Here is a 20,804-nt window from a genome sequence, read left to right as displayed (position 1 = left end):
TTTTTTTCTGTGCCCAGACCCCAGGGGAAGGTGAGCATAAAATTATGGAGTTCATCAGATCAGAAAAAGCAAAGCCCCATCATGATCCAAACACAAGACACTGTCTCTATGGCTTAGATGCTGACTTGGTATGTGCAACTAAGATAATACAAACAATAGGAATTTGTCAAGTGTGTACATTTTTGATATCTTCCTAAGCTCATAGAGTTCTAAAAGGGTTTGAAACAAGCATGTGATTTTGTATTCCTGCAAACTTTTGAATTTGTAATGAAACCAAACATCGAAATTTCTTTATACTGCTTGAAAGGTTTAAAAAAAAATTAAAAAGTAAGATCTTTCTGATATCTCTTTGTAATAGATAATGCTGGGATTAACAAGTCATGAGGCACACTTTGCGCTCTTAAGAGAAGAAGTCAGATTTGGTGGTAAAAAGGCTCAAAGGTGAATTGATTTAAATTTACTCTTATTTTATTTATGATGAAATTAAATCCAAAACATACCGGGTGACTAAGACAGGTGTGTGTTTGGTGATTTGGGTTTTTTTAATTGTTTGCATAGTAATTTAATTAAGTCTTAGTTTATTCTTTGGGTTAGAAAAGTCATGAAATTAGAGAAATCAACATTCTGAATCATGCATTTGAACTGGTTTACATGAAAAAGTGTATGCTGTCAGAACAGCTGATAAAAAAATCCTTAAAGCTTTGGTGTGTTTTACTTTTTTCTTCATGTTATAGTGGAGCAACCTGGGCTATATTGACATTGTTTCCATAACTGTGTTATGCAGATGCTAACTTTCTAAAATGTGTGTGTATATACCTACATACATACTTACGTACATATATATATATATATATATATACATATATATATATATATATCTGAGGTTTTATGCATAAAAGTAAATTACTATGATAATTACTAAAATAAACTCTCTTAAAATGGCTGGTAAATGCTATTATTCAGGGTTTGCCCAACTGAAATAACTTGTGCTCTTTAAACAGTCAGAAGATTGTGACTTGTTCCAGAACTGTGCATGTAGCTGGAGCTGTTGTGAAGTAGTACAGGAATTAATTTATAACTGTTACTGTGGCTGGGTTCCTTCTTTGAAGGTCCTTAAGCATATCTTGGGTACATAAAGGGGGAAGATGGGAGAGACAGAAATAAACGTTTCTGACACTGAAAGGCTTTTGGATATCACAAGATAAGTAAAAAATGTTTAGATAAATGCGTAATTTTTGCTAATAAAGAAATACTTTATTGCCAAGGACAGTGTGATGAACATCAGAAATAAGCTTTCTTTTCAGTCTTTGACGTCAATGTTTCACTAATACTCATAGGTAGTGTTTGCATGCAGCATGGCAATATTTTTAAAAAATCTTACATCTAATCAAAGTAAAACCTTGGTTTTACCTTTCTAAAAAGTAAAGTAATCTGAAATAAGAGTGTGATTACTTTTTGAAAGATTAATTAGTGAAAATATGAAATCAAAAGGCAAAGTGTTATTTATCCCCCTCCCTCCCCAGCATTGTTCCATATTGTAATTTCTGAATAATTTTGCTCATTAGAAGAATTTTTCTGTAAGTTACAGGAATTGCCTTCTGTCAATATATTGTCACTTTTATGGATACTTACAGTTGGAAATTTGAAAATCCTAGAAATACGTGCAAAGTAACATCTCTTCACAGTTTTTTCATTGAGAGAAATTGCTTATTTTATCAGAATTTTTAAGTCCAGTGAAGAGTAAGGACAGAATGTCTCTGGAGTCTTATACCATCAGCCTGGTTGCCAAAGTTCTTTAATACCAATATGAAAATTGCATTTAAAAAGTGACACAATTGATTCTGAAGCCCAGTGTAGCTCAGAGTTTGTCTTACATGAGTTTCTCTGAAGGCTGCTATCACACACATCTTCCTTATTTCTATTATTAGGATTATTTCTAAAATTTTCTAATTATGTGTGAAGACAAGTATTTATGCTGGTTTGTCACTGGAAGTGGTCTCAGCTAGTTATAGTATGTACAAAGTGAAATAGTCTTTTATTAATTTAAAATACATCATTTAGCTCATTAATCTTTTGGTGTAGGTATTAACTGATTTGGGGCTAATGTTGGCTTTGGGTTTTTATGAGTAGTTTTAATGAAGAGAAAAAAGGAAGGCAGAATATGTATTGACTATGCCATAAACAAACAGTAGGTTTGTTGTTCTTTTATTGCTGCATTGAAGCAAATAATACACGCAGAGCATATTTTCAAGTTGACCATATTAATCTCTTATAAGAAGCATTTCAAATGACTACAAATGTAAACCAGTTGGTTTAGATGTGAATCTGTGTACTCTGTTCATATTCAGGCTAGTTAGAAAATACCTTAAAGTGGTGAGGCTTGGTGCCAAGTTAGGCAAGTTTTTGAGCAATGGGGTAAGGATTTAGGAAATAGTTACTGCAGCATGGAACTCCACAATGCTCTTCTCTAAGTTAGCTCTTCTCCATATGATCACATCTGGTGTTTAAAAGATTCCACTGCAAAATTTTATGGACCAAACCAGATTAATCCTGGGATAAGTTCAAGGATTTTTACATATTATGTATAATTTATACATTATTTTTACTGCAAAGATACAATCCTAGTAAAATTTCTTAGGTTTAGGTAACTTTGGACTTATTAATATTAATGTTGAAAGTGTGTTTATAAATAATTAACTTGGTGGTTTGAATAATTTACAGAGTATGTGCACCAGAGGAAACCACATTTCATTTACTGCACTTATCACTGATGAGAGAATATATCGATTATGAATTTTCCCCAGTAAAAGTAAGTTCTAATGGAGCTGAGATGGGAAAAAATGTGTGAATGTGTAAAGTCTTTATGCAAAAATGATAACAAAGATTATACTCCTGTGTGCATTTCTTTTTTTTCTTTTTCCTCCAGGACAAGATTTCTTTTGAATATGATATTGAAAGGATAATAGATGATTGGATCTTAATGGGTTTCCTTGTAGGAAATGATTTTATTCCTCATCTACCTCATTTACACATTAATCATGATGCACTGCCGCTACTTTATAGAACATACATGGCTATCTTGCCAGAACTGGGAGGTGAGAAAGTTGTGGAAAGCAGAAGCATTAACAATGGTGTATTTATATTTATTAACCTTTTTTTGCCATATTAGAATATTCAGTATTTACTACACTTTCCTTAGAGAGGCAGCAAGATTGTGTTTTATTATCTGTGGGGAATTTAAATGCAAATTTTAAAATTATTGAATTGTTCGTTCAAAAGCATACTTAATTTTCTCAACAGGTTACATCAATGAGAATGGGTATCTGAATTTAGAACGTTTTGAGAAATATCTCACAAGATTGTCAGATGTAAGTAACTCTGAAATTTAGAGAATGTTGAATTTAAACTCAGTATTGTACCCTAAAATACACCGTACTGTAGTTTTAATGAACTGTTAAATGGCTGTGTTTTACAGGTGGTTTAATCAGCTGTTTTAGCATTGAACAGATGGAATCCAATCAGTTGTTGTATGATCTTATAGCATAAGAGGAAAAAGATTGAATTATTTGCTCTGTGCTTTAGCCAGCACAGTGCTTTTAATACAGCAAGTCAAATGAGGATTCACCAGTAGAATCATGGTCCTCACTTCTCATCAAAGTGTGTGGCAGTATTAGGCAAAGCTGGTTAGAGCAGGTGCCAGAAATGCCAGGGCTGGGGGTTCAGTCCCTCTAGGGCCATTGGCGTAGCAGTTTAACTCAGTGATCCTTGTGGGTCTCTTCCAGCTCAGAGCTGTCTGTGATTTCTGTGTATTCTTAAAGCTTGCTGCAGGCAGTGATGTTCTTTGTTTCCCCTGCTGGTATTATTATTATTATTATATTATTCCTGTGGGATAAGCTATGTCTGAAGGTCTTGGAGGGGAGAATTGTTTCCAAGTTTTTTTATGAAGATCACTGGTAAAGATCAAGGAGCATCTCTGAGAGGCGGGCATCAGTGGTATTCATGAACTAGCTGATGTACAGGAGGTAATCCTGTTAAGTGCCAGCGCAGTAATCCATCCTAAAAATGAGGTAAAGCATAGCCATATGGAAATGGAAAGGATTAAACCTTCTGCTGAACTTGGAAAGAGGGAGATCATCTGTTGTCCCTACTTCAGCCTTGTTTCCTGGTTCTTGCATAGAGCTGTGAAAGTGTTAGATCTGTGGCACAAAGCTGTATTAACCAGACCCTATATACTTCTTGAGTTGATAGTGAAGTGTATAAGTTATTTAATTCTTTTTTGTTACGCCTTGCTGCCTTACTGAAAGAAGGCTTGGCTGTATGTTACATATTGCTGAGTAATAGGATTTTTAGTATTAATCTGTTTAGTTGTATCTCTAGGGCAAAATGTTTAGGTACAGATGACTCTAGATGTAATCTAATGCATGTACTAAAAAGACATTGTTAATCTGGCATTGTAAATTTGACATCCCTCAAATATTTTCACACTTACTTTAATCTCACAGTTTGATCGTGAACACTTCAGTGAAGTCTTTGTTGACCTAAAGTGGTTTGAAAGTAAAGTAGGCAATAAATACCTCAATGAGGCAGCTGGGATTGCAGCAGAGGAAGCCAGAAGAAATAAACAAAAGAAACAAAAGGTTAGTGTTTTATATGCACAATTTCAGAAGTAAGAATGTTACTTCTTGCAAATCAATAATTTGATCTTAGACAAATTAAGTGGTATAAACCTCTGTTTTGAGATTTTTTTCAAACCAGAAAAGGTAGTAATTGGTAACAGTTTTCTTTCTGCCTGTATGCATTGCTGGTTTTGAGTAATAAAATGGTTCAGTCAGGGGCAGATGTTCATGATTTTGAAAGTCTCGTAAACCTGTATTTAATGCTTTGCTGTTCTTCAAAAGCAGCAGAACTTCTGTGTGAGTTATGATCAAACCTGCTATACTTCATAATCTGAATTTTTAATGCATAGTCTTCTAGGAGTTCCATGTGTTTCAGATACACCAATAGAACACTCATGTATTGCTAACTACTGGACAGCAAATAGGGAAAGAGCAATTTCATTGGTGAGCTATCTCAGATTAGTATTAAACTTGCAGTTCTAGATATAACCAATTACTAAGGAGCAGCACCTTGTATATACATGTGTACTACTACATAACAATAGATTGTCTCTGCCCCACTGTCAAGTTCCCCACCACCACTTCCATTGACTGCCCTTCACTACATGCTTCAGCAGGGTGTAGAGTAGCAGGAGAAAATTCCTATGTATTTCATCTGTCTCTGTATATTGTTATCCTCTTCTTTGTGTACGGAGCAGTTTTGGAAAGTAGCATGTTGGAACACAAATATTCAGGTATTTTTTTAAGAAGTAATTAGTGTTTTGAGACTGCTCCTTTTGTCTGATCTGTCTGTTTTGTCTGCTTAAATAATTTTCTTGAAGCAATTGTAAGAGAAGGAAATGGGGTTTATAATAAATATTATTTATACATTTAATTTTAGCATTTTGAGTTGCAAATTTTGAATGGTGTTCATGCATATTAACCTGTATTTTTACATTATTTCAAATCTTAATTTAATAGGCTCAGGAAAATTCTATATCTTTGGCTGCTTTAGAAAAAAATGAAGGCGAAGTGACCCCTAAAAGTAAGTGCAAATGATTTTTCCATACACATATAACAAAAAATGTGTGTATAGATTTCAAAGAACTGTAAGAATTACTTGTCAGAGATGAGCTTAATCTGAATGCAAGATTTATGTTGTCGGCTACTGGGAAGTGGAACTGCTCTGGTGAGAGAGAAAGAGTGGGGCTAAAGCTTTAGAGGTGCTTCTTCTTTGCCATGATGAGTTAAAGGAATTAATGAACAAACCTTCAACAATATTATATTTTTGATAATTGCATGCATAGGTATTTTCTTAGATGGGGGGCACAGGGGAACAGATTATTGTATGACTCTAGGATTTTTGGTTGTGGTTGTTTTTAAACTCATTCTACTTGTACGAAATGTTTTTTGCTCATGTTTTGAAATTAATTGTTAAAAGTGTATGAATATTAGTAGATGATATTAAATGACATTGCTGAACATAATTTTTTTCATTCATTTTAATGTTTTCTCATATTTTTTTCTGATGGCTTATCTTCTCTTTTCTTGTAATTGAGCTAAAAAATGGGTTGCCTGTCTTAAAAATTCCAGAATTTCTTTGGGTAAAGATTTTGTTTGATTGTTTCATGCCACTTTCAGTGCAAGGAAGGTGTGAGCACCTATAGCTTTGAATTAAGGAGTAAAGTTAAAGCATTATGTCAGAAGTGAATGTTTTCAAACCTTATTTCTAGTAAGGAAGTGAATGTTAATCCTTGTTTTCATGACTGGTTTTCCAGACACATTGGAAGATGAGCCAGAAGATGATGATCTGTTTGAAACTGAGTTTAGGCAATACAAAAGAACTTACTACATGACTAAAATGGGTGTAGAAGTAGTGTCTGAGTAAGTATATACTTGTTTTTTTATTCTTAAATGCTGAAAACAAATCATTTTAGATATAGAGACATACATGTAAATATGTATTAGAGACTATTTTTAAGAGTGTGTAGCGACAGGACAAGGCATAATGGTTTCAAACTGGAAAGGGAGTAGGTTTACATTAGATAATAAGGAAGAAATTCTTTACTTGGAGGGTGGTGAGGCACTGGAGCAGGTTGCCTAGAGAAGTTGTGGATGTGTGTTGAGAGTGTTCAAGGCCAGGTTGGATGGGGCTTTGAGCAGTCTGGTCTATGGAAGGTTTCCCTGCCCATGGCAGGGGGTTGGAACAAGATGTTCAGAAGGTCCCTTCCAACCCCCAGCGTTCTGTGATTCTAATAAAAGACAGAATATTAATCTCATGTCAAAAGCAGAGAACACATGGCAGAGTACTGCAGTGATGATGATTCTGCCTAATGCAACAAGAGTTGCAAATCAAGTTTACTATAATAAGTATTTGAGGATCAAAGAGGAAATTAATCTAGAAAATCATGGTATTATTAGGTTCCCAAAATGTTCTATCTTCATCCCTATGTACAGGGTTCTAAGTACTTTTTATATACCAGTGAAAATGAGAAAACTAATAAGCATCTTCCTTTTTTCTTTTAAGTGCCTTCTTGGCTGATCAAGCTGAATGTTATGTCCAGGCAATTCAATGGATTTTGCATTATTATTACCATGGAGTTCAGTCATGGAGCTGGTAAGAAAAAACTTCAAATGAGAAACTGCTGAAAGATAATGATATTTCACCTTGTACACTGGGAACATTTAATGTAGTTTGCTTCTGATCTGTGAACACTGCTGTGCTCTAATTAAGTCAAGTAACTTAGGGGATTTTTTAACCTGCAGGTATTACCCTTATCATTATGCACCTTACCTGTCAGATATTCACAACATCAGTGAACTCAAAATCAAATTTGAACTTGGAAAACCTTTCATGCCATTTGAACAGCTTCTTGCTGTACTTCCAGCAGCTAGCAAAGATCTGCTGCCTAAATGTTACCAGGTAAGATATACAATTAAATTATCTATCTACTGCTTACTCATTGTCTGATTTTTTTTTTTATTTTACTCTATTCTTAATGTTTTTGCATATCTTGTTGATTATATCTTTACATTTTAGGTGTATGGTTAAATATTCTACTTGTTACTATATGTAGTGCACTGTGAAGTTAGTAATAAATACAAAATTTTACATTTGCTAAGCTGTTTCCATCTAGGACAGCTCAGTGTTTCGTTCCTGTATGGCATCAAATTGGTTTTGATACCAGCCTTCCTTTGTCTCTTCCTGCAAGTAGTGCTAAATTGCCTTTGATATCCTCTCTGTTGTATTTTCCTAGCATTTGATGACTAGTCAAGACTCTCCTATTATAGAATATTATCCACCTGATTTTAAAACTGACCTAAACGGTAAACAGCAGGAATGGGAAGCTGTAGTATTAATCCCGTTTATTGATGAGGTAAGTTGTTTCAGTAACTGCTGTCCCAAAAAGCTGCATTACAAGACTGCTAAATTTCTTAATTAATCAACAGTTAGACATGCAAGTATGTGGAAGCTTAAATTAACACTTGATAAGGCCACAGAAAAAAATAAATGTTTGCTGCTTGGGGAGTAAGTCTAGATTAAGTTACCAAAAGCAAAGTTAGTTTCAGGTGACAGAAGTCCTGAGTAAGGTCTTGGTGTTGTTCGTGTTTTTAATCAGCTATTCAAATATTTTGGTTCAATTTCTTTGAGAAAAATACTCTGTTACTATGTACATATAAAATTAGAGAATATCTGTAGGTAAAATAAAATAAACACTTTAAAAAAATGAAAGTATTTTTACAGGAAATCTCTTCACATGAGCACCAGTAATAGAGAAACATTAATGGAAAGCAGTAAAATAGTACTTTACTTTTCATATAGGATAACAGTGTTAGACAAGGGTACCCTTTGGGAACAGGCTTGCAGAAAGATGATTATTCTCCAAAGCCATTCCATGGTAATTGTTCAGAGAGCATTTTTATCAGGGACACAAGAAGGGTTGAGGCTACAACTGGACAATGAGCACATTGGGTATCTGGATTTCTCAAGTTACATTCCCAGTGTAGTTTTTTCCATGCTAATTTTTGTTGCCAGTCTCACATGTGCTAATTTCTCTAAAATTTAGAAACGACTGCTGCAGGCCATGGAATCCTGTAATAAGGGCCTAAAAGAAGAGGAGAAACAAAGAAACACTCACAGTGCTTGCTTAATGTACTGGTATGACAAAGATGCTGAGTTCCAGTACCTGTCACCATGGCCAGAGAAATTCCCTGCGATAGAACGATGTCACACGAGGTAACGCTGGTGTAACTATTTTAGAGCAGGCTAAAAGGAATTGGAGGACTTTTACTAACATTTTAACCAAACTGAAATGAAAAATACTGAATAAAACGTTGCATGCTTTGGATGGCACAGTAAGGTATTTGTCCCTTCAGATGTTACTTTGCAAAACAGGTGAACCATTGCTAGGTCATCAGGAACAATCTAGTGAGTTACTAAACGTTGTATGACAGAGGATGAAAGACTGGTACAAATATCTGATAAATAGTGAGCATTTACTGGCATGCTAATTCCAGAGTGTTTTTTAAAAAATGAAGGCATTTGGATCCAGTGCAGAGAATTAAACACAAATACGTTTTGCACCTTCTCACTGAAAGTAGCCAGCTTTATTTCACACAAACTGAAGATGAAATGGAAACATGAGCTTAACAGTAGTCAAAGCAGAGTAGAGGAGGAATGACTGTTGCTGAATTATAGTCGGTAAAGAATGGACAGTTGTGAAGATGAATGATAACATATGGAACCATTGCTAGTTAGAATTTGTTAATTACAGTTATTTAAAACAGTGAATTTAGTATATATCCTAAAGTTTTGTCTTTTTCCTAATTAATAGTCTCTTTGCAGCAATAGCATGGGGTTTTTTATGGTCTTTTCTATATGTTCCAAGAGACATAAATTAGTTGCTGAAAGTAAAGGGTTTGTCAATTAATGAGTGAACGAGTAATGAACTTTTCTGGAGCTGAAAGTCAATCTGCATGAGCAAATGTTGTGCAACTTCTTTTTAGGTATAAAACAATACCTTTGGATGCTTGGCATGTGGAAATAACCCACAATAAGATAACTAAAATCAACAAGAATGCATTATATTTTTGTGGATTTCCTACTTTAAAGCACATTAAACATAAGGTAAAAGATTTTTCTCTTCCAACATTGCAGTTGTATTTAATAGATAACTGTGTAGGAGCTCAAGTTTTATGTGCTGTTTTGTTTTTGCACAGTTCTATCTTAAAAAAAGTGGTGTGCAAGTGTTTCAGCAAAGCAGCCATGGAGAGAACATGATGTTGGAAATCATAGTTGATGGGAACTCAAAAGACCAGGTAAGCATTCAGGTCCTAACAAAAGACCAAAACCTAACTGAAAAAAATATCTATTATTTAACTTCTGTAGGTTTTATTGCAAAAAAAAACCAGCTTGAAAATACTGTAATGAAAATCTTTAAATATGCCAAACAATTAGTAATAAAACTTCTGGGTTTTTTTCAGATGGTAGAAAACGTTGCCAGCTCTGTACTTGGAAAGCGAGTTTTTGTTAACTGGCCCCACCTTGAAGAAGCCAGAGTTGTTGCAGTGTCAGATGGAGAAACTAAGTAAGAGTTACCTGATACATAGTTCTTTGTTGTCTTACTGGTTTTTTCCCCGAATTAATTTCCTTGGGCTGCACCAAAATTTTGGTTTCATTGTAAAACTGACAACAAATTAGTCCAGATGCAATAACGGCTGCTTGCTGAAGGATGTTTAACATTGTTCTGAGGTTTGGTTGCCTCTGCAGCAGTCTAGTCTTTTGCTGTTTTGTTATAGATGTAGAAGCTTGGGAGAACTCCTTCTTAGTTGTAAGGGAAAAATGCATGCACAGAAATCCACACTGCGTACATTTCTATACAATCCTTCTTTATAAATAGAACACGTACTGGTATTTTTTATTAAAAACATGCTGTGTGGCCCACTGAGGAAGGGATAGAAAAAAAGGATGCTACAAGCCTTCCACATCCTTAACAAGTAATTTCTAGCTATTTGGAATTTTTCTTACAGTTGGTTATGTCTAGATTAATCTTATTTGGTTAAATTTCCTACCTGTTATAATATTCTCAAGGTTTTATTTGGAAGAACCACATGGCACACAGAAGCTTTACATGGGAAATGCAGTGCCCCCAACTAAAGTGGCTTATGTTGGAGAAAAGGAGCAAAGCATGTGGGTAAAAGAAATTCAAGGCATTTCAGAGCAGTAAGTATCTTCAAAAATAAAGTGTAGCTTTTTTTATGTCTTGGCTGTGTTTTGTTCCTGTATTACAGACCTAGGTAGCACAGAAGAGCTGCTGCATACTTGATGATAAAGGTTAATCAAATCTGCTTAAATTTAAAACAACATAAAAGAGCTTATGTTGAAATTTCAGAATATGTGGAGTCAGTTCTGAGGTAACTGAAGTTAGATGCTGTTAGAAAAGAACTCTCAAATGAATGAGTTTTAGTATTTATTCTTACTCTCAATATTCTGTTCTAGTGTTAGCAATCTACAGTTGTAGAAAGTATGTAGAATGAAGTAATACAGAATCAGCTTGCAACTCAAATAGCTTAGCTTTGTTAAATTTGAATGCAGCTCTTGCTCTTCTAGAGTGAGGTTGCTCAGTAGACTATAAATGAGTTACAGTAGTTTTGGTGCCTTTTTGCTTGTCCTAAAATCATGAGCCAGACACAGTTCTGTGATAGAAAGGGGTTACCTTTCTAAGGATCCTTTGGTGCACAGCATGCTAGATGGAAAGTGCCTGAAGATGCACCTGTAACATAAAGCATGTACAGTTTTTGTGTTTTACCAATTAACATAACTTGCAAGAATCTCCAATTAAAGACATAAGTGATGAAGTAATTCCCCGTCAGTTCAACCCTTTCTGAATTTCCCTCCCCACCCCAGACAGGAACTAAACTTTGTTTATGAAAATATGTCTTGGAGAACTGGTTTTAACCTTGACTTCCCAGAGAATCTAACCTTGGACCTCCAGCTTGGAGCTGCTAGGGAATTTATTTTGTCTTTCTGTCTAACAGAGTAGGTAAAATGCTAGCTACCAATACTGTGATAGGCTACAGTTACAAATGTTTATGTAAAGAATGTAGAGAATACATAAGAGTAAAAAGGCAAAAATCAATTTGGCAGCAGTTTGGCATTTCATTATGTGTCATTTGAGCTAACTGACTTAATTACCTCTAACCCTTCCACTGTAATAATTAAATCTGCTTAAATTAATACTCTGAGCTCTGTAGTGATGGCTGTGCAACAGTGGGTAATCAGTTGGTTAAGCTGTTTATTCTGGGTATTTTTTGTAAAATAAGAAGAAAACTATTAGAATCTTTTTAAAGGGGGTTTTTAATTTTATTTAATTTTACTTCAATAAATTAATTCTACCCTCTTGGTTCAGTTCTGTTTATTGTAATCAAGCTAAATGTTCTGCTTTGTGTTCAGGTACCAGAGAAGGAAAGGAATAATTATTCATGAAACATCAGTAGTTGTATATGCTCAGTTACTCACTGGTAATAGATACCAACTAAACCAAAATGGAGAAGTTTATTTGGAGAAGCAGTGGTCTAAACAAGTTCTTCCTTTTGTTTACCAAACAGTTGTCAAGGTAAATATACAAGCTCAGTATCTTCTCTGAATTATTTCAGACTCAGTCTGTGTTTTAAACTAAATGCCTATTTATATAAAATTTTAATTATTCTACTGGAACTGAATGATATATAAGATAACCACTGTTGTCTTTTTCATGTAGGATATCAAAGCCTTTGACTCTCGTTTTTCAAACATCAAAACTTTGGATGATTTGTTTCCTCCTGGAAGTACAGCCTTCATGCTGGGATCTCCTTACTATGGCTGCATGGGAGAAGTTAGTTCCAGTAATTTCATAATTCTTCCCTGTAGATTTTTTCCTTTTGCAAACCTAAAATAACCTAAGATGTTGTGTGAAAGTAGCAGCCATTTGCTAGCTAATTTTTTTTATCTAGAATTCCCTGGTGGTTTAGTCTGAGAAAGAGAGGGATCTGCTGTTTTTTCCCTGTCCTTGTCGCTTGTGTAAGAGGAAAAAGCAGAACTTGAATGCAGGACTATTCTTATTAGTTCTTTGGGGTAGTACATAGAGTTCCCATTTGTGTTATTCTCAGTCATGAATTCCTTTGATTTAATGCTGACTGATTGGCACTATGTGAGGAAACAAGGTGCAGGTCAAGGCAAGGCGATGAACCCCAAAGCATCTCTGTGCCTACTGCAGCAAAATAATTGATAAACTAGAACATAATGTCTGTTATCCAAAGGCTGCTGTTTTTAAATAGCACTCTTAATATTTTTAACCTATTGTGTTTCTCTCCAAGGTTCATGATTCACACGATGTGATCCCAGAAGGTAGAATCCGGGTAGTTTTTAATATTCCATGTGAACCCCAGCTTGATACTTTAATACAGAACCAGCATGTGAGTGCTTCTGCTTTTCTAGTAAAAGCTTAAACAATATATCAAATAGATTTTGCAGTGGTAAATGTCTTTCAGGGATGTTTCTATATCATTCATTTGCCCTTTGTATACAAATACTTATCCTTTAGGCATTGCCAATATGTTTTGTTTGTTTGTTTTAAAGAAATATTCAGTGAAATACAATCCTGCATATATTTTGGCCAGCCGTCTTGGAGTAAGTGGATATCTTGTCTCCAGATTTACAGGGAGTATCTTTATTGGAAGAGGATCAAAGAAGAAGTAAGTTTTTTTTGTGAATTTTGACTGTAGAGAAGCTTCTAAATTCTGCTATAACTGTACAGAATTTTTGCTGTGTTTAAGTGCTGTTTTTATCAAGTGTACACCTTTTGTGATTTGAAGCTTTCTTTGAAGTATGTTTACTGGACAGTTCTGTTTGCTTTCATGTTGTAGACAGCCATTAAATTGACTTTCCTGGTTAGGTATTCCCAAAACTGCATAGGAGTTTAAACTGACTTTGCCATACTGAGAATGAAAAATTGGAATTGGGATCTGATTTCATTGTACGTAGTACTACTACTATGAAGGGAGATTAATTGTACCTGTAGCTTCTGTTCAGAACAGTTAAGACTACTTAAAATACATAAGGGAGGCAATCCATGCAGTCCTGTGAATGTCAAAATTGTGGTTCCTCTCTAAAGATATGGTTGATGTCTGACTATTATCTTGTGATCTAGTGTGTACATTTCTTCCTGATGGATTGTTCAAGGACATTCTTCTGCACCTTGCTATATGCCAGCTTGATTAGATCTCAGTTAAGGAAGAAATGTAAACTATTTCCTACTCTCCTTTGCAATGAAGTATAGGCACACAAGTGGACAGCTAGTATAGCACAGCTTTTGGCCTGTGACATTTACAGCTGACAAAATGTTAACAAGTAAACAATACACTGAATTTAATTTTTCTGTGATTTAAGGCCAAGAATGTATGTTTATGAGGTTTGGGTTTTTTTAATGTATGTAAACACACACACACATATTATTGCAAGTTAATGAACTTTTTCTTATTTCCAGTCCTCATGGTGATCACAAAGCAAATGTGGGGCTAAACCTGAAGTTCAATAAGAAAAATGAAGAAGTTCCTGGCTATACTAAGAAAGTTGGAAACGAATGGATGTATTCTTCTGCAGTAGAGCAACTACTTGCTGAGTATTTAGAAAGGTAAATTACTGGATATGAGCTTCATCCAAATTACCCACTTTGGTATCAGTTGTTGGAATTTGTCCTCTGGTCACAGGTCTTCTAAGAATGATGAGTTTGTTTCTTCGTGACAGAGTAATTTTGTTAGCAGCTTGCCTTGGAAAAATTAGCAGTATGATAGTAAATTAAGTAAAAAATAACCCATCTGGGCTTCACAACTTTTGAAGCCCACCAAAGTTGACTTTGATGGGGCTTTTTTGTGGTCTGTGCTAATGTGAAACTAAAGTTATGTTCCATATATTTGGGGGTTTTTAGGGTGCCTGAACTATTTAATTATGTAGCCAAGAACAGCCAGGAAGATATTTGCTACGAAGATGACATTTGGCCTGGAGAGGATGAAAATGGGTAAGATATGGTTGTTACCTCTTTTCTATAATAAGGAGAATAAAGACTGACAATAAAGCTGTGAAATTGGTAATGCTCATGCAGTGTAAATGAAACCTTGCTGTTCCACCAACAGCCTGATTGTTCAGTGATGGCTGAAAACATTATTTGAATGCTGTACTTTCCAGTCATGGGGTCCAAGTTTCTGCCAGACTTCAACCTCAAGTCCAGTAAATGAGAAATATAATTTTCAGTGGCTATTTCATAATTCTTGCTTTAAAAATAACTGTCGCTAAGTATAGCTATGATTAATCATAAATAAAATCTTAAAAAAAATAACCAATAGTTGTTATTCCAAGTAATTGTCTAAAATCAATTGGAATTTGAAAAATAAGTCTTACAGAGTTGGAAGTGTTTTGCACATTTTTAGTACACATTAACATGGGAGAAGAATAGCAACCTTAGTTCCAGACACAGTATGGTAACTTGAAACAACTTTAGTTATTAGACAATAAACCAAATCCATAGGCTTTAGTCAGTAAATCTGCAGGACACTTACCTGGAGATACACCAGTGTGGGACTCTTCTCCTATAAGAATCTCCGTTTTTTTACTCCATTTTACCAGAGAGTCTCCCCTGTGAAATTTTCTTCCTGTATTGTGAGAAACAGCTGGTCACAGAGCTACTAATCACATCTGGACACACTTTCTTGGTTGGATGCAAACTAAATTTGCTTAATACTTTTAATTAATTTAATAATTTATTTTTTCTGAAACCAAATTTTGGGTTATGATTTTGAAGCAGTACTGTATAATTCTGACTTTTCTTAAATGATACAGAACCTTTAGATTCCATTACTTTATGAATATATACAATCAGTGTGCCTGTATGACAGTACTTGACCGATTTAATTAGAGAACATGGTAAAATGCCTGGTTTATGCAGCTAAAAGCTTTCATTCATGCCATTTTTTATTCAGAGCTGAGAAAGTGCAAGAAATTGTTGCCTGGTTAAAAGCACATCCTGTGTCTGCTTTGTCTCGCTCATCTTGTGACTTGCAAATTTTGGATGCAGCTATTGTTGAGAAAATTGAAGAAGAAATAGAGAAATGCAAGGTATGCAGCTTGGTGTCATTGTGAGCAGGGGTCAACCAAAAAGCAGTGCTCATTATTTTTGAAGTTCTTGAATTTAAATAAGACATTGGAAGATTGCTTGCCATTCCAAAGAAAAAGGGCACAGAACATAATGTAAAATCTGGATTTGTAATATGAATTATCCCAGAAATTTAGAAGAGCTTATTATTAATCTTTGTAAGTGGGACATACTCTGAGCTGTGCCTTTTGGTGGTTTTGTAAAGGAACAGGTATCAGTATTGAAAAATACTAAAGTGCTCTTTTTATGTGCAATCCCAGCTGTTCTTCCCTTGCAGTTTCTCTTTGGTCTGTAGAAGATTAGAAGGTTATTTTCTGAAGGCCACAGATGAAAAAAGTGTCCAAGAAAATTACTAAAGTAAAAGCTAGGGACAAAGCCAAATGAAATAATGGGCTGGGGTTTTTTTAAAATAACTTGCAAGGACATCTTAGAAAATTGGTGTGAAATCTGGAATTAGACAACTAATGGTTTGGTATGATATCCAACATATTTTAAAAACTAGACTTACTCTAAAGACTTCATCATAGCTCTATACCATTGTGTAAAAGAAACTAAAGAATTCTACATGATCTTTTCAGGAGTTTTGTTTTACCTCTTCCAGTGCTTGTTCCTACACTGGTTTGTAAAGACTTTCTGTTCCTTTCCTTTAGCAGAGAAAAAGCAACAAGAAGGTGCGAGTAACTGTGAAACCCCATTTGCTGTACAGAGTAAGTAATGTAATTGGGTTGGTGGGGGGTTTAAGTTGTCCAGATCATATTTATTTTACCTAAGCTTACCAACTTCAGGAGAATGGAATTTTATACCAGTATTGATGAAAGCAAAGATTTTATTATGCCTTCTAGAAAATAATTTTGAAAACAGTAGTCTGCCTCTACAAGGAGAGAATTTCTTCCAGCTACAAACTATGTCATGTCAGGCACTGATTTTTTTCAGGTTTTTTCTACCTTCTGTCCTTTATGCTTCTACAGTTCTTACTGGCTGTATAAGAAAGGCAAAATAAAATGGGCTTTCTGCTGTCTCTTTTCCTATGTTTCACTTTTTATTCAATCCTATTCACATAGGATCAACTGCTCATCTTGCCCATGTTACTGATATAGGCAGATTACACATGATGTTTTGTCTGTCTGAATTGATCCTCTTGATCAACTTGTGTACAACACATTTTCAGGCAGAAGCAGTGAGTGAGAGTTGCAAGGGGAGAAAACGAAAACTTACTTTGAATCTGGAGAGGAAGGTTTTTAATTTTGGGGGGTAGGGGGGTGGTTCTATTTTTTTTTTCCCCAGAAAGTTTACGTTATAGTGGGTCTCAGATATTGTTATAAATGGATTTTTATTGTAGTCCTTATTGTTTTGCATGCATTAACACAGTCTTTTGGTTATTGTCAGCCATTAGAACAGCAGAAGGGGGTTGTTCCAGATCGAGATGCAGAGTACAGGCTGTTTGACCGTGTTGTCAATGTAAGAGAGAACTTTTCTGTTCCAGTTGGTCTACGAGGCACCATTATTGGAATTAAAGGAGGTAATATTTTCTTCCTGACTGTAGCTATGTAACAGCTCAGCTAGTAATGTGAAAGCAGGATTCAGGAAAGTGTTTTGTGTAATGGTTGTGCATGTACTTCTCACTAGATAGCATATGCAACTTGGAGCTGTTAATGACGTATGTTAATGAATCAAACCTACAAGTCTTTTATTTTAATTTCATGTGTTACACAGCTTTTATTTGAATAAAAAATTACTTATCCTATCTTCCTATATGAATTATAAATCACTCTTCATTTGTTCTTAATATCAGGAAGGCAGATCAGAAAAGGAACAAAATGAAGTTATGGGAAAATATGGGCAAAGTTAAGTGGACATAAAACCAAGTATTAGCCTTAATACTTACATTGAACATAAAGCTTTATGATTTGTCTTAAATAGATTTACTTTGAATTTTTATTTTTATTCTGTGATATTCCATTTCTATTAATTGGCATGGATTTATACCTTGTTTGACAAGAAGATTAACCATAAATCTACTTCAAGAAGGATTTATTGAGCCCCACAGAGTGTAGCAGTTTGATACAGAGTATTACAAATGGTTTTCTTACCTTCCATTTCAGTAGTTGCTTTCTCATTCAGTTTGCATCTAACAATTTCAAATAGATTAGACTTGGGTGCACTTCTTTGAAAAAGTATTCTTTTCTCCATATTTTTAGATACAATAATTTATAGGTGTATTAGTCTATCATTATGCAAGAAGTTAATATTAAAGCTGTTAGCTTCTGATGGCCTGAAATTAGAAGTGGCTTGCATCTCTTTTCTGACAACTGTGACATACTGCTATAAACTGCAGTTGTATTAATGCACATTGGTAAGGTGTAATACATGGAACATTACTGTTGAAATTATATCTTAAAGGGCAGACATATGTGAGACCTTGAGAAGTATTTCCAAATTCCTGTTAATTAAATTACTCAGAAATTATTTGGGAATCTCTTGATCATTTTTGATCTTTCCGTTTTTTATTGTATAACTAATATAGATAGATATTTACATAATATAGATAGAAGTAACTGTATAGGATGATGTTTTATTTTGTTTTCTATAGCTACTAGAGAAACAGATGTGCTCTTTGAAGTTTTATTTGATGAAGAATTCCTTGGAGGCCTCACTATAAGGTTTGTGTGGGGGAGTTCAGTCATTTCATGCCATTGATACAGATGGCATGAAATTGTTTGCTTTTGTTTGGTTGAGTATGTTTAATGCCTCTTCTTAAAACTTGGTTTCTTGGCAGTGTTGGTTGGTTTTTATTGCTTTTCTTTTTTCTGTGTTTCTTGATTTTCTTTGAGTAGTGATAATTTTTGTGAAGCATGCTATATTGTGGAAATGCTCTTTAGGCTTTTTTGGTGTATAAACTTCTGACTTGCAGAAAGGAAATACAAACCAGCAGAATAAAGCACTAGATCCAGATGTCTTTCTAAACAAACATGTAGAAAATAAGTTCTTATCAGTATGTATTCAACATGTAGATTAAAAACCAGCCAGAAGACCTATGTTCCTCTGCAGGAGGGACTCTGAACCCAATAGTTGATACCATAAAAAGCCTGAACTGTTCTTCAGGAGGTGGAGGTGCTTTTGTATTAAGAAGTGTGATAACTCTTCTGTATTGTTTAGGTGTAAACACCTAAACTTCTAAGTGCTCAGATATACCCAGTAGGCTTCATTTTACTGTTCTTACCTAAACTAAGGTATTAATGATGGAAGTTAGAGGAGATCTACCTGCATTCAGCAGCCATGCCCCTTTTATGTCCTGTAACACAGAACATTCAGTGTTCAGAAATGCTGCTTAACTTCAATTTGTAATTCTGCTACTGAACTTGAAACTTCAGTTTTCATTTCTGAAAAATAAAAGAATATTGTTTTCTGGTTCTTTTACAGAAATATTTACTGCAGAACTGTGCTATAACAATTCATTCACCTTAAAATTTCTTTAAGCTCGGCACTGAAAGGTACAATAGAAATGGAGAGTAGTGCTAATTACTGTTTGACAGCCAGAGGGCAAGGGGAGCCATGGGTTTCAGGTTGTCTGCAATGCTACTAGATTTCAATATTGCATAGTTTTCAGCCTCTGTTGTTCAGACTCGAGTCATTGTCTTTTGGCAACAATTAAACTGCATGAAACAACTATGCATTCACTTTCCTCAAGGTGCTCACCTGCCAGAGGTTATCGCCTGCCCTCAAGTGCCTTAATTAACCTGTCTCATGGCAGTCGGTCAGAAATGGGAAATCAAAAGCTGATGGCCATAGTTAAACCTCAGCCAGCAGTGAATAACTACAACTCATATGCATCTGATCTGTCATCTGTATGCTCACAAAAAGTGCACCTGGGAGGCCTCAACCATTCTCCTCGCTCCCTTTTTGTTCCTACTCAAGTAAGACTTTCCTTGTTTTTGTACAAAAATGTTTTTCCCTAGAATCTGAAATAATGACATGGTTATCTTTGTTGGTCCGAACAAAATGTAGTTTTCATGTCAATATATTAGAAGTAGAATAAGTCTTGTGCTGGAGAAATTAATTAATCTAATAATGAAAAGGACTTAAAATTTCCTTGTTGACAGTGGTTTTGCTCTGAACAACTCCAGTTGCTTTTCTGAGAGACAGATACTTAGTTTGGGCAGTGACACCATATTTGGTGTCAAGAAATAGTGTGTTTAGACAGAGATGCAAATATTTCCTTAAAGCTTTGATCCAGTTAGTGCTTCCATATACGTTTTGTCCATGCTTAGAAAGGGAAGACATAATTTCCATTTCAGTTTTGCTTCTTAGTTATAATTTACTTTGAAACTGTAATATAGGAGGAAAAAGTTGAGTTTCTTTCTGGTTTAATGGCACTTTATTTTTTTAACATCTGATTTCTTTAAAGAAACTTAGCTTAATTAGGAACTTTATGTTGCTGTGTGTTTGAAAACATTTATCTCATGTTTTCCATGGTACTTTCTAAAGAAAGCACTTTTTCTTTTAAGACAATGTAACACTTCTGATTTTATTTTTTTTTTCTTTCTCAATGATTTAGCAACTGAATGGAAGACAGCATTACAATCTCAGGGCTGAAAATCAGGGCAACTCAAACTCACCCCAGAAAGGATCATTTCTGAGTGGCAATCAGAAAAATAAAGTGAGTGTTCGGATTCATTTAGTATTGGACCCAAATGTCTCTGTTTTGGCCCTCTGTTCAGGGTGGGTGTCTTTTCTCATGGTTAATAAATTGCTTTGTTTTAGTGCATCAGATGTTTTAGTTCAGAACTGCTCTCAGTTCTAGGATGAATATAATATCCTGTGTTATGCTTGTTTAGATACTAGATTTTTAGAAGTGTCTTTTTGCATAGCTGGGCTTCAGTTCTGCGGTAACATACCTGTAATGTAATGAAGTAATTGAGCCTTGTTGGCAAAGCCTTACAAAATAAATCATTAATAATAAAATCAAACTTCCAGTACAAAGGCATGCTTTTGAAACCATTCTGAACTGTTGTCTGAGTTTCAT

The 20,804-nt window shown here is 34.8% G+C and overlaps 1 protein-coding gene across 8 annotated transcripts in view; it reads left to right on the top strand.

Moving 5' to 3' along the window:
- XRN1 (5'-3' exoribonuclease 1) overlaps positions 1-20,804 on the top strand; it is a 40,578-nt gene that overhangs the window by 4,927 nt on the left and 14,847 nt on the right. For 6 of the 8 annotated variants that reach the window (XR_001523306.3, XM_033516871.1, XM_015637686.3 and 3 more), the window contains exons 5-32: positions 18-128; positions 359-441; positions 2,722-2,809; positions 2,927-3,095; positions 3,301-3,368; positions 4,503-4,637; positions 5,577-5,640; positions 6,374-6,479; positions 7,123-7,212; positions 7,362-7,518; positions 7,853-7,972; positions 8,663-8,832; positions 9,603-9,723; positions 9,816-9,914; positions 10,080-10,183; positions 10,687-10,818; positions 12,049-12,211; positions 12,356-12,469; positions 12,951-13,049; positions 13,213-13,328; positions 14,120-14,266; positions 14,561-14,650; positions 15,609-15,744; positions 16,432-16,488; positions 17,168-17,300; positions 18,372-18,441; positions 19,470-19,695; positions 20,337-20,438. Coding sequence is in view for 7 of the 8 variants with exons in the window: in XM_033516871.1 (XP_033372762.1) it covers positions 18-128; positions 359-441; positions 2,722-2,809; positions 2,927-3,095; positions 3,301-3,368; positions 4,503-4,637; positions 5,577-5,640; positions 6,374-6,479; positions 7,123-7,212; positions 7,362-7,518; positions 7,853-7,972; positions 8,663-8,832; positions 9,603-9,723; positions 9,816-9,914; positions 10,080-10,183; positions 10,687-10,818; positions 12,049-12,211; positions 12,356-12,469; positions 12,951-13,049; positions 13,213-13,328; positions 14,120-14,266; positions 14,561-14,650; positions 15,609-15,744; positions 16,432-16,488; positions 17,168-17,300; positions 18,372-18,441; positions 19,470-19,695; positions 20,337-20,438 (3,270 nt within the window). In the remaining variant the exon portion in view is untranslated. Of the gene's footprint in view, positions 1-17; positions 129-358; positions 442-2,721; positions 2,810-2,926; positions 3,096-3,300; positions 3,369-4,502; positions 4,638-5,576; positions 5,641-6,373; positions 6,480-7,122; positions 7,213-7,361; positions 7,519-7,852; positions 7,973-8,662; positions 8,833-9,602; positions 9,724-9,815; positions 9,915-10,079; positions 10,184-10,686; positions 10,819-12,048; positions 12,212-12,355; positions 12,470-12,950; positions 13,050-13,212; positions 13,329-14,119; positions 14,267-14,560; positions 14,651-15,608; positions 15,745-16,431; positions 16,489-17,167; positions 17,301-18,371; positions 18,442-19,469; positions 19,696-20,336; positions 20,439-20,804 lie in introns of those variants that run through there. The other 2 variants (XM_033516870.1, XM_015637687.2) reach the window with 2 other exon arrangements.

The sequence above is a fragment of the Parus major genome, chromosome 9, assembly GCF_001522545.3.
Source record: "Parus major isolate Abel chromosome 9, Parus_major1.1, whole genome shotgun sequence".
In the NCBI taxonomy this organism is placed as follows: domain Eukaryota; kingdom Metazoa; phylum Chordata; class Aves; order Passeriformes; family Paridae; genus Parus; species Parus major.
The sequence above is the reverse complement of the archived record's forward strand: the minus strand, read 5'-3'. Positions and strand labels throughout refer to the sequence as shown.